A 13578-nucleotide genomic window follows, 5' to 3' on the forward strand; every position below is an offset into this window, starting at 1 on the left:
ATATTTTTGCCATACTTGCGATTTTTTTCAAACGATTAATAAATGTCATATGGATTTGTGTCAAAAATAAGTAAAATACAGGGAAAAGGAGTAAGAACAGAATAACTAATGTCTCGAAAAGTGCTTCAGCCGTATCCTTCTCTCTGTAAACAGTGTTGCTTGAGAAAAAAAAGGGTCATTGTTAAACCAATTCTTACAAACGCGATCGTGTTTGGAACTGCATTTTTCACAATTTATTCCATCCTTTTTTATTTTACAACTAGCAGTATCCGCACGGCTTTGCCCGTAGTAGAAAAATTAAAAGGTCATCTGGTTCGCCAGTATATTTATTAATAATGGATAATAAATTTCCCGCTATTTTGCAATGTTTATTTTATCGCCCATGTTACGATTACATGTTATGATAATTTGGTAATTTATTCGTCCACGTTATGGTAATTTGGTCGGTAAATTGTTCTTAAAATTAAAATAGAAAAAGAACAAAATCGAATTTTCGAAAAATATCGCACTCTTATGCTACAAAATAATTTTGTGCCAAATTTCATGAAAATCGGTCGAACGGGTTTCGCGCTATGCGCGTCACAGAGAAACGTCCCGACAGATATCGGACAAATATCCAGACAAACTTTGAACTTTTTTATTAGTAAAGATGTTTAATTGATACTAATTTCATTTATTTTATTTAATCTAATATTTAGAGCCAAAAACAGTTGTTTTCTGACTTGTATCTAACTTATTTATCCATGTGAAGGTGTTTCAACCGTACGCCAAATGTAAAGTCGGACATGGATAATTACTGATTTGTCACATCGCGAATTAATGAAATTCAAGTGCGCATACTCCAAAATAATTCACTATTTCGGACTTGGCGCTTTTGTTAGTGATCATTTCGCGATATGAGCATTTTTTTCGGACATTGCCCGATTTTGGACTTTGGTTCTAACATATAGCTCACTTGGAAGAAGAATGCCACAATACAAGAAAATGAAATTTTTCAGGAGAAGCGTTTGAAGTAGAACTCTTCAGGCAATTTGTATTAAGAAAAGTAAGTTTGCTGTGCTCTCCAGTGTTATTAGAACAAAAATCTATCATTATTTTCCAAAGAAGAGACCATCCTTTGAAGGCCTTTCAGCGAAAAAAGAAAATTAAAAATTTCGTATTGTGGCACTCTTCCAAACGAGCGATATATAAACACTAAAAATAAGTTCATTTAGAGCTGTCTCTCCTTCTTAAATTGTTTTAACTTTGAACTGGCTTATCAGCATAAAAACATCTGCAGTACCAAGCTGTGTGTAACATATTAATCAGCCAGAACAAAATATCTTGAAAATGTTTTATTTGAGCAAGAAATGCCTGAAAAACAATGATGAAATCTCACAATGAATGAAATAGCACACTCTTCTAAGGTCACATTCTCCACGCAATCAAGAAGTACAAAACGAAGCAAAATGAAATTTTCTCCCAATTTGAGCTTCTCTCGATCGCAGAGTTCTTTAATTCTAGCACTTTTTCCGGAGTGGGTCTCTGAATTAGCAGTTCCTCACTAACTGACCGGACGACATCAGCTATTGACGCTGCACACGATAGCCGGATAATGTCCCCTGGGGGTAGACGCCCGGACGTAAGGGGAATGTTCAGTGACGCTGAAGAGGATTCAAGATGATCCGGATGCCGGACGATTTGTTGGGAGGTGAGAAGAGTACCTGCATCCATCTGAAAGTGAAAGGAACACAATTTAATTAAGTAGCAGACGAGAACAGTTTCAGTCAAAGAAGCTAATACGTTTATTAATAAATATTCATGAACATTCGTTGTTAGCCTTATTTTCATTGTATATTCCTGCGTTCATATTACAGGGAAAGGAATATTACATAATTTTATTTAAGATTGGAATACAGCTGTTAAATTAGAAGAAACTAGTTGTTTTATAGCTAGATAACTATTCCTACTTCCATCTGAAAGTGAAATCAATAGGACATAGCTCATAGTTCAGAAAAAAAAGCTTAAATCATAGAAACTATTAGTTTTATAGATAGATAATTATGAAAAATGATTTTGAACCAAATTTTTATCAGTTATTCCTACGTCCATCTGTAATTGAAAGGAATATGACATAATTCAAAAGAAGCTAATAAATTCATTGATGCATATATGAAAATTGATTTACAGCCTAACTTTCATATAATATTCCTGAGTCCATGTAAAAACGAAAGCAATAGGACATAATTCAGTTAAAACTGAAAAATCAACTGTTTAAATCACAGAAAATAATTGTTTCATTGATGGATAGTAAGGAAAATTGATTTTCAGCCTAATTTTCATCTTTTATTCCTGCGTCCTTATGTAAGTGAAAATTATAGTACATAGTTAGTTCAGTTAAATAGCAGAGGAGAATAGTGAGAATCAAAGAAGCTAATAAATTTTTTTTTGATGAATATTTTTTACCATTGATTTATAGCCTAAGTTTTATCTATTATTCTTGTGGCCCTCTGAAAGCAAAAGTAATGGGACATTATTCAATTTAAAATTGGAAAACAGCAGTTAAAAGAGAGAAACTAATTGTTTTATTGCTAAATAATTATAAAAATAATTAATTTCAGCATGCTATTCTTTCCTTATAGCTGCATCCTTCTGGAGGTGAAGGCATAATTCAATTAAGTTCAGAAGACATTGGCTACAATTGTTTCCGTTATTTTACTGTTTTCTTATAATGAAAATTTGTTTTTATCCTGATTTTCACTTGGTCATACCTGCGTCCATTTGAAAGCAAAGTGATTGGTTCAGTTTTAGAACACAACATTTACGACCCTAATATTCAGATTTTTTATTAATAAGTGATGATGACAAATGTTTTTTTATTATTTATTTTAAATTGAAACAAAACCTTAATAAAATTATCTAACAATTTAAAGTTTTCTGAGTGATTTGATCATTTAATACATTTGCGAAATAAATGACGAATAAAACAAAATACCCCAGTTGGATATCTATAGTTTGCTAGAATTGTTTACAGGCTTTGCTTACTTGAATGTAATCAGATGACAGCTTTATTTTTTTTTTAATCTAAAAGTGCCAAATTAGATCCGTTAGATAACTTTCTGAATGCTGCAATCGCCCCCCGCCTCCTCTCTCTTTCACGGATGAATTATAATTCATCCGCTAATGCTATAGATCCAAAAATACATTTAAAGCTTTGTTTCCAAGAATCTGGATGAAACTTAAAGACTTCTCTTTCCCTAACATTTCTCTTATTAAATTCCGACCCATCTTATGAACTATTGTTTCTCTCAGACTTAGAGCAGTAATGGAATAAAACTAGTATAATCAGTTATCTCTGGGTTGTCGTCCAAATCTTTGACAGCTTAAGTGCTCGTCTTTAGCCATTTCTTTGACATTTAGAGCAAATTATTTCACATGAAATTTCTTACACTGTGCGACTACGTAGTGGCACTAAAAGCTGTACAAACTGAAGCGGGATTTTGTAACCAATGATGCAATCATCATCAATTACATATACTTTTGCAATACATAAGAATTGTAAAAAGCTGTCTAAATGCACATACAATTTTACACATGTTTCAATTTATTAGATACTACTTCACTATGCATTACAGATTCTGTCAAAACAGGAGCAAATACTTCTATAGCAGTCTCTTTTATAGATAAAAAGCGAAAAGTTTAAAAGCTAATTCACTTAGCATAACGTTTTCTTACTCTGATTATATTTGTAACAGACTATACTACATACATATAGCAATTATTCATCCGTATTCACTCAATCTGAATGTTCAATATTAGACATAAAGCTAGCATTATATGCAGATTGGCATCAGATTTGACTATTTCAGCTGCAAATTGTCTGAGAGGATTTGTAAGCTCTTTAGATGGTTACTGTGCAAATAATTGCACTGCTCGCTACACTTATCGAATGATTAAATGGCTTCACGTTATAAAGGCCCGGATGAATTTGTTGGCGGCATTAAGAAAGTAAAACTACAACTACTGATATAGTTATTTTATACAATTGTTTAAGCATGTTAAAACTTCTGTGATTAAAATATCATACGCTATTATAAAAAAAAACATAGATAATTATGAACATTGAGTTACATCCTAAGTTTTATTGATTCTTGCGTCCATCTGAAAATGAAAATTACAGGACATATTTCAAAAGAACTTAAAAAAATCATTGATGAATACATTGAGAAATTGATTTATAGCCTAACTTTCATGTAATATTTCTGTATCCATCTGAAAGTGAAAGTGATAGGACATAATTCAGTTAAAGTTCAAAAATCAGCTGTTTAAATCGCAGAAGATAATTGTTTCATTGATAGACAATTATAAAAATTGATTTTCAGCCGAATTTTCATCAATTATTCCTACGACCATCTGGAAGTAAAAGTAATAGTATACAGTTTAATTAAATAGCAGAGGAAAATAGTTAAGATAAAACAAGCTAATTAATTCATCGATAAATATTTTTGAACATTCATTTATATCCTAATTTTTATCCATTATTCCTGCGGACATCCGGAAGCGAAAACAATAGGGCATAACTCAATCTTGCAATTTATAGCAATCATTCAATAATGCATCACATTACAATAGCATAAAATAATGCAATGTGATGCATTTTTGTTGACTATTATTCTGCTGTGAGAAGATAAAACGCAGTATCTGCAAATTTTTTATTTTAATTAATTATTTATTTTTTCAGTTTGATTATCTATTGTATTTTTGCTTAAAAAATGATATTGCTGTAAGTAACAAAGAAATGTGGTGTATTTTTGTTGACTATTATTCTGCCGTGGGAAGATAAACCGAAGTATCTGCAAAATTTTCGTTTTTATTTCATTTTATTTATTTATTTATTTATTTATTTTTAATTAATTTATTTATTAATTAACTATTTTTTTTCAGTTCGGTCAACTTTTGTACTTTAGCTTTAATGTCCCAGTTTCCTAATTTGGTTTCCGCTGAAAATAAAGCACGAAAAAAACGCCTATTGCAACATTTCTCTAGGGTTAGTATTAAGGCGTGCCTAATCCAAAACCAGTTTTTTAAATACTAGAAACTAACTCATCGTGGAAAAAAGACTTTTTATCACAGAGATTGGACTTCAAGTTTGACGTGTTCCACTTTGCTTCCGAAAATAATTGTTACGGCAAGAAAAGTTTTAATAAATATGTCTTTAAAAATAACTGCGTAACGGAGCCACGAAAGACTCGTAAATCCGATTAGTTTTCAAAGGCAAAACATGGCTTTTGGTAGTCATCGGAGTTATTTTGATTTAATAGCATAACTAATCATGACATTTAAATATTAATCCTTTGAGGCTTTAGAATATTCTGAAGGTTTAAAATGACTTATTGTTCCAATTGTCTCTGGCATTTAAGGGGGAAAAAGGAATTTTATTTTTCTTCCTATTAAAAGAATGTTTTCACACACACAGTAAATAACTCTAGTTGAATTTAGTTTTAAACTGTGGGTTAAACTCTCTAATAAGTTCAACTATTTTTGAAAGTTTATTTTAATCGAAACTTATAAGCAGATTTCAAATCTCTATTCTAATTGATCCTCACCGAATGGGGACAGTTAAGAAGTTAGGAACAGAGAGAATAAGTTAATACACAGAAACCGGAAAATAATATACGTGTTATCTGTACGTTTTTCGGGACCGTAAATAACTCTGAGATCTCTTCAGCGGCATACGATCAAAAAAAAAAAAAAAAAAACGAAAATTTACTGTATCGTGCAACAATAGCTAACTCTTTGGTTAAGAAGATAAAACACTCCAAAGGATTGAATTCACTTTCGTTCTATTGAGTTTACCTATTCTTAGCATTAACATAAATTCCAATTAGATAAGAGTTGCATACAATCCCAGCATATTTAAGAAGTTTTCTGTTTCTACGTGACTTGATATTGAAAACAGAACACGTATGGCGAAATACGTCTCTGATACTCCTGTACCTAGCAGGATAAAACTAATCGATATATGATAGAATTGGCACGTATGATATCGAGACTAATGTATTTGGTTTAAATTCAAACAAACTCAGCTGAGCTCCTTATTGTCACAGCAAAATATGCATATGGTATATAGCAGGAGAGATGCACTTTTATGGGTGATTCTGCCATTTTGTTTTACGGAAATAGTTGAAGAAGTTCAGACGTGCTGTTCAATTATTTTGACTTTTGAGTATTGGGGAAAAAACCGAATCTTACTAGTTTCTCAAAACTGTTTATATAGTACGAAAAAATGCAATTTACACTAGATAGTAGTAATAATAGTACAACTCAAATCAACATTACTGGACTTCTGCTGTAGCTGAATAGCTGACTTATGTTAGTATTGTAAAATCTTTCTTTTGCTAAAATGCATGCTGAATGGGAGTTATTTACAAAACGATTTCTAAGCAAGTCTTAAATGCTACTAATGTCTGAAAGAAATGACTCGAAGGAAAATGTAGATGAAAATATGGTTGAAATATCATGAGCCGGCTTCATCAAATTATTAAATGAGTCTGGAATCGAATTCCATGTTTGCAAAAGTTTGGCCACATGCAATTTTACAAATATTGATTGTTAATAACTCTGTTTTTGCATCAATTTCAACTTTTTCCTTGTTTCAATAAATGTTTGAGTGCATAATGAATCAGTTGCATGCTAAATTCTTCAATTTCAAACCAATCGAATTGGCACAAGTTTTGTTCATCGGACTTTATGTCCACTGTACGTTATGTCATCCGAACGTTCTGTCCCTCGGAACTTTGGTCCATTGGTCCTTTTGGGTGTTGACGTTTTGATTTTGAACGTTCTGTCCGGCTCCTATATAATGAAATCACATCGTAGTACATATTAAACTTGAGCTTTTCCGATAATTCGTTGAACTGAGAAAAAAACCTCGCTGAAAATTCCTTGATTAAAGAATTAAATACGTAAATAAATTTATCAATAACTTTTTCTTCTTCTGGTTTCTAGCATCCAAAAGTGCAACAGATTTTTTTTTTTTCAGATTTCAGAATTAATTATACGTTTTTTTAACAGTATTATCGTTTGGACAGTTTTTCCATCATTTTTTAGAAACTTTTTTTCAAGTTACAAACAAATCTTTGAAATACATTTCCGCGGCTCAGCCAACGAACATCATTATAAACCTCTGTGTTCTTTTTATAAGAGCACAAAATTGACTTCATTTAACAAAGCATCAAACTTTCGTTTATTTACCAATATATATAGAGTTTTACAAATCTCTTGTTCTCCACATTTATGAAAAATGAGGCACTTTAGTAGTTGTTTATATAATTGTCGATTAAAAGAGAAAAATATCTACTGCGATAGTAAAAGTATTTAAAACGAATATCTAGTAAAAAAGAGGAGAGCAAAAATTTAGGAAAGCCTGCAGTCGTCAAAAAGAATATTTTCTCATATCATTTACACATAGACGTGACTGTAAAATTATTTTTATACGGAAATAAACTCATTATTGCACAACTATTTTTCTCTGCTCATAGAAAGAAACTTTGTCAATAATTAAGGAAACATCCTGCTGAGACTACTTCATAAAAATTACTTTTCTCGTCGCACTTATATTTTGTTTTACTTTTTACCCTACATTTCTTTTTCGATGGCACCGGAAAATGAACTGAATCATAAGAAAAGTAAAACAAAGCATTTCAAGTAGTTTCTTTAGAATTTAAAAGGTTGCGTGGAATGAAAGGAGAGAAGGCAGACATCTTGTGGTAGTCGGATAACTTTTGTAGTGTAATACCAAATGAGGTTAGATAACATATGCATGGTTTCTTAATAAATTTTGTAGGGAATGATTCGTATCACTGTTGAAACTCTGCTGGTTCAATTAGTCTAAATTAGTTCATTCTTTTTTTTAAATAATTAATTGGACCTTTTGCAAATAGATTCAGGGTATTTTTTAAAAGTGGGAACATTTTTCAAACACATATTGAAAATCAATTGAAACACAATGAAAGCTTGTACCATACATACAAGCGTCATAGTTTTTCGATTTATACGCAAAAGTTAAATTACGTTTCAAAAAAAGAAAAACATAATAATTTTTTCTCACTGCGGTTAGGGTAGCTATTGTATGTGTAAATTAGGTGCCCTGATTGCAGGGAACTGATTTTCCCTTTGCTTACCTCTCTCATCGTTTTATTGAGAAAATATCACGAAATGGTACAACTTTGTACCAAGGTGACAACAATGGGCCACTTTTGCCATGGTGATGTTTTGCTCTCAAGTGGTCGCTTTTTTGAACGTAGAGCTCCAAAACATTCACCAGGTAGTGTAACCATTTAGGCAGCTAAATACGCTTTATCGAAGATTGCTGTGGTTGTTGTATACCATAGATAACTCAGTTGTTCTTAGTGCGTCATTCGACTCACTTGTGGAAGAGCCAAAAGTCTCATTGGAGCAGACCACTTATACTGTTTTCCAAGATCTGGCAAGTTCAGATTTGCTTTATTATTTTGTCATATATGAATTAAGCCGTTTCTTGACTTAAAATGTTTCATAGTTTTCACAATCTCTGAACATTTATCGAAAATGGGAATGTTGGGGTACAACAATTGGCCACCTTTTTTTCACGGTTTTTAGTGGCTTGAAGCTTCATTTTATTCTCTATAGGGATACTTTTGTCATATTTTGTGCTGTTTATTGTATATCATGGCAAAAAAAGACAGAAGAAAGCTTGGCGATCGCCCTATCGCCTGTATTCATGGGAGTTTTTGCAGAAGGTGCTGACTGAAATTCGGACCAAAGATAAACGGAGATAATTTTTTAAAAGTTATTTATTTTAATGAGATTTGGAGTGTTAAATGTGTATTCACATTTCAGTTTTCTCATTTTTTGTAGATCTCATTTAAAAGTTGTCAGACCTACGTATTTTCTGAGACCTGAGTATAGGTACCTCGCCTGAAATTGGGGAGATTTTTTTAGTTTTCATTTTTTTTCTAGTTTTCAAATGTTTCTATGTCAAAACTTATTCAGATAAGAAAGAACGTTACCTGCATTTACCATGCTGAGCTTTATTAACCATTCGAGATTACAAATGATGATTAAACTTTAAAAAGATGAAAACAAAGGTAAGTGATGGAATAAAAAATTCCTCATGCAGTTTCAAGCAGAGAGCAACTTGTAACCTCAGACAGCAAAAGACCAGATCACGTTTTCAATGTGTTTTCTAGGTTTAAATGAGGTGACCCACAGTTGCACCCCGTAGGGGTACAACAGGGGTACAACTTTGAGCCACGGAGAAAAAATTCCCCTTCCGATTCTTTCCAATCTAGATGTTTTTAAAACATTTCACTGTAAAAACGATACAGAAACGTTCCTGGAAAATAATAGGCAGCTGACGTGCCCAATTTCTTCCAGTAACATATCTTGGAAAAACCAGGAACGTTTTCACCTGGAAATCAGTAACCTTTCTGAAATTAACCTTGAAACTTTCTGCAGAAGTGCGAAATCTCCCCTGTTAAAGCTATTCATGACTCTAGAACCTTCTAGAAAAATAGGTTTAATGTTATTGATTAGAGCCTTCCTGATTTACCAAGAAGTCTCCATAAAAATCAGAGCGACCACGGCCAAAGCTATGTAAGATGGAACTAATCATATTTCTTGCCTGCAATTCCAGCCTTACAAAGCTATAGCTATCCATTGAGTTTTTTGCTCTCATTGAGAGCTTAGTCAATCTGGACAGACCGTATGCAATCCTAGGCCGATACACTTAATAAACACGTTCATTCAATCTTTAAACTGGTTGCTAAAAATATTTTGCACAACAGTGAAAAGTCTTCACGCGTGCAACTTGTAGCGATGCAGGAAACTTTTTTGTGAAGATATTTGTTTTTACCCGGAAATAGGTGAAAACGTGTGAAATCCCGAGACGTTCCACGGAAATAACCAGTAAGGTTTCGATTTTTTTTTTACAGTGTTCGTTTGAAAGATGAGATGTGTAACCATCATTGTGCTAAAGTCCTCAAATTTCTGAATCAAAGATGAACATGGAATCAAAGATGTACACGGACCGTTTTAGGGTAGTATTGAAGTTTTTTGTAGATCTTTGTCCTCTTCATTCTTCGTAGCTTTAAATTTATGTTTGTTTCTTTAAATTCATCATTGTTTTTTTTATATAACACTTGATTTTTTTATTTGCAGTTACTCTAAAAGGGATAATAAACTCGGGAATGTTAAATCAATTTTATGCAATTTTACAAGTATTTCCTTTTCTCAAAACAGATTTGCGCAGACATCGCTCGTTTGGAAAAAGAGTGCTACCAATACGAAATTTTTAATTTTCTTTTTTTTTCGCTTAAAATCTTTAAAGGACGTTATCTTTTTTGAAAAATAATGACAGTTTTTTTGTTCTTATATTAATTACTGGAGAGCACAGCAAACCTAACGTTTCTTAATACAAACTGCTTGAGTTAAACATCAAACGCTTCTCCAGTAAAATTTCATTGCTTCGTATTGTGGCACTCTTCTTCTAAATGAACGATAGATAGAATGTGTGATACACCTGTTCTGTCGCTTGTCTAGCGCTTGAATTATACCCAAAAAATGGGAGGCTCCAGGTGATCCTTCGGGGAAATTTTTGAAGATTTAATCAATCAAGAAGTATTTTAACGATACATCATGCTCGGTAATTTTGCGGATTATTATTATTATTATTATTAATTATTATTATTATTGTTATTGTTATCATCATTGTTATCATTATCATCATCATTATTATTATTATTATTAATATTATTACTATTATTATTATTATTAGTAGTAGTAGTAGTAGTAGTAGTTGCTGACCTGGGCGAATCATTTGTGCTAGACAAAAGGAATTCAAAAATCCGGTTTATAAAGTTTTTTTTTTTTTAATAATAATATTAAAAATGTAACTTTTTTTTTCACTGATAGCGACGAAAAAATCTTTAGATGGGTGTCTAACTTTTAATGTTTGATGAAGTATTACGTTATGGCAGACTTGCAAAAACACCTTTGGGATTTTATATACATGTATCTTCGTTGCACTTCCAAAACTCTTAATATGCGTTTGCACAATTTGTGCAGAAAGATGGGAAAATATTGTCACTTTGAAATTTCTAAATTTGAATAAAAAAACTAGAACATGGAATTCACTTGGAATACTAGATTTCGTAGGCGTGATGGCTATACAGAGGTAAAAGATAATATCTAGTAAATTCATAATATTACTGTTATGTTTTACTTCTTACCAGAACATCGTTGACGTACCAACTTAGATTTGCTGCAGGTTTAGATTTAGCGGATGCACAGTGTAGCGTCAGGTTATCACCAAATTCTGTGACTTCTCCATAAATTCTAGGTGATGATTCGGGAGGAACTATTAAAAAAATTGAATCATGCAATCAGAAGGGTTAAGTAGGAAAATAAGAAAATGTGGCAGATATTTAGAAAGCATTAGCAAGTTATATCAAATTTCAGTTGAAATTTTACAAATGAAAAAAAAATCATTTCAGTTTTCATTTTCCCATTTTATTAGCGATGTTTTTAAAAGCAATTTTAAGATGAAATTTAAAATTTTGAGTACTAAAGAGAAATTCTTAAAATTAACAAAGCAGAAGCAAAAAAAAAAAGTAACAAGAAAACTTTTTTGGCGAATCAATTGAAGAACATTACGTTTTTATTTGCTTTTGAAAAGAAAAACTAGCAGTTGTATAACAAAATAAGTAGGCAAATATTAATGAGAACATGACAAATGTTGAAACAAGAAACAATGCTCTAATTTCAAGCTTTATCAATAGCAACCTTTGAGTTCATGCAAGAGATTTTTCCCACATTAGTGGGATAAATAAAATTCAATGCTTACTGAGCATTGTACAATTTTATGAAAATTAACATCTAAATGAAAATTTACAAATACCTACACTTAATAAAATCTTTAAAATTCAAAACCTTTTCTGTATTGAATGTGGCCTACTTAAATGTTAAAGTTAATTCGTACGAAGTTTGTTTTTTCATCGTTTTTGCCAACTTTTTGATAATATTTCACCGAAAATATTTTTAGTTCAGAATTCAGTTAGCCTAAAAAAATTGCTCCAAAATTTTTTTAAAGAACAAATTAAACGGTTAAAGCTATGATTGTTTCTACAAGCTATAAATACAGCCCAGTTAATAAACACACTTTGAATCGGTAATTAGTTAGCAAACAAAATAAGAAGAAAAATCATAAGGTAACTAGAAACAAACGGGAGGACATAAAAACAACTCTCCAATACATTTTAGATTTAACCTTGGGATTCACTTGCAAGTACTGACGATCGAGTGCAATAAACAAGTTATCCTCCTCTAAACGAGACCGATTTTGAATGAATAATTAAAAAATTATTTATTTTAATTGGTTCTAAACTTATAAAATAGTATTTTAAAATTATCTTAATTGTTATTTTAAAGAAAAGTAATGTCTTCTGGAGGACCGACACTAATATAATAGATATATTTGAGTTCAAAATTGAGAATCTCAGAAAAAACACAATATTTGATAGCATTTTTTAAAAATTCTACGAAAAAATAAATAAATAAAGTAAAATAAAATAAAATAGGGAAACTTCCCTTTGCGTGTACATATAAATTTTTACCCCAAAAAATGCAATTTTCATTTGACTGTAAACATGCTGTGGATAAAAGTTTGTCAATGAAATACCTTTATTTCATCACTGGCATCTACTATCAAAAAAATGAACTAGTATTGTGCAACACTAATGCATTTTAATAATTTTAGCGGCATTTTTTTCTAGTGTTTCCTACATACGACATAGAGACTAGAAGGTTACATCGTAAAAGAAACACGTCCATTAATTTTAATAATCACTCTAACGCAACTCTCACTTCCCAAACCATGGGCCGCGGCCCACAAGTAGGCCGCGATCAGCATGTTACTGGGCCGTGGACACTGGTCGAGAACCAAGAGTCTTGAAGTCTTAATTTCCGTTTTTTGGGAAAATTCACTCATTCAATTGTCATTCAAAAACCCTCCCTTGCTTACCGCCAATAAGGAACTTTAAGATTAAAATGTTTCATGTTTCTTAGGAACTTTCCTCTATAATTGAAGATGAAATCTAATTAAGCAGAAACTCCTTTAAAGACAATTGCCAAAGAAACAAGCATTAGCTTCAAGTTAAAAATGCTCCTCCTTTGCTGAACTGGCATAACTAACCAGTGAATGGATACACTTGAGAGACTTTTCGACCATCTACCTATTTCAATGAGACTTTTCATTGCAGTTTTTTCAAAAACATAATATAGAAATGCATTGAAAGGTGAGAGTTATTTGAGCCAATTTTAATCTAGATATCATCTCTCTCGCAGAGGAAAAACAGCGTCAAAAATTGCTTGGAGCTTTAACTTTGATGACTTGTTCTTGAGTTTCCTTAGAGCTATGCCAGCTTAGAGAATTTAATAAAATTATTTTATTTCTTAAATTTTTTTTTAAATTGTATAGTAGTTATTTGTCGTTATTTATATCAGTGGTGCAGCATAAGGGGAGGAGGAAAATAACATCTCCAGAACTCTTGTTGTTAACGC

General features: G+C 31.7%; 1 protein-coding gene across 1 annotated transcript in view; it reads right to left on the bottom strand.

Annotated features, from left to right (window-relative positions):
* Positions 1–1319: 1319 nt before the first annotated feature.
* LOC129227917 (cell adhesion molecule 3-like) overlaps positions 1320–13578 on the bottom strand; it is a 98704-nt gene continuing 86445 nt past the window's right edge. Inside the window, exons 5-6 of the mRNA XM_054862538.1 lie at positions 11250–11377; positions 1320–1713 (exon numbers count right to left, since the gene is read on the bottom strand). Coding sequence (XP_054718513.1) covers positions 1408–1713; positions 11250–11377 — 434 coding nt within the window. The 3' untranslated portion in view covers positions 1320–1407. The remainder of the gene's footprint in view (positions 1714–11249; positions 11378–13578) is intronic.

Source organism: Uloborus diversus, chromosome 8 (genome assembly GCF_026930045.1).
Source record: "Uloborus diversus isolate 005 chromosome 8, Udiv.v.3.1, whole genome shotgun sequence".
Taxonomy (NCBI): domain Eukaryota; kingdom Metazoa; phylum Arthropoda; class Arachnida; order Araneae; family Uloboridae; genus Uloborus; species Uloborus diversus.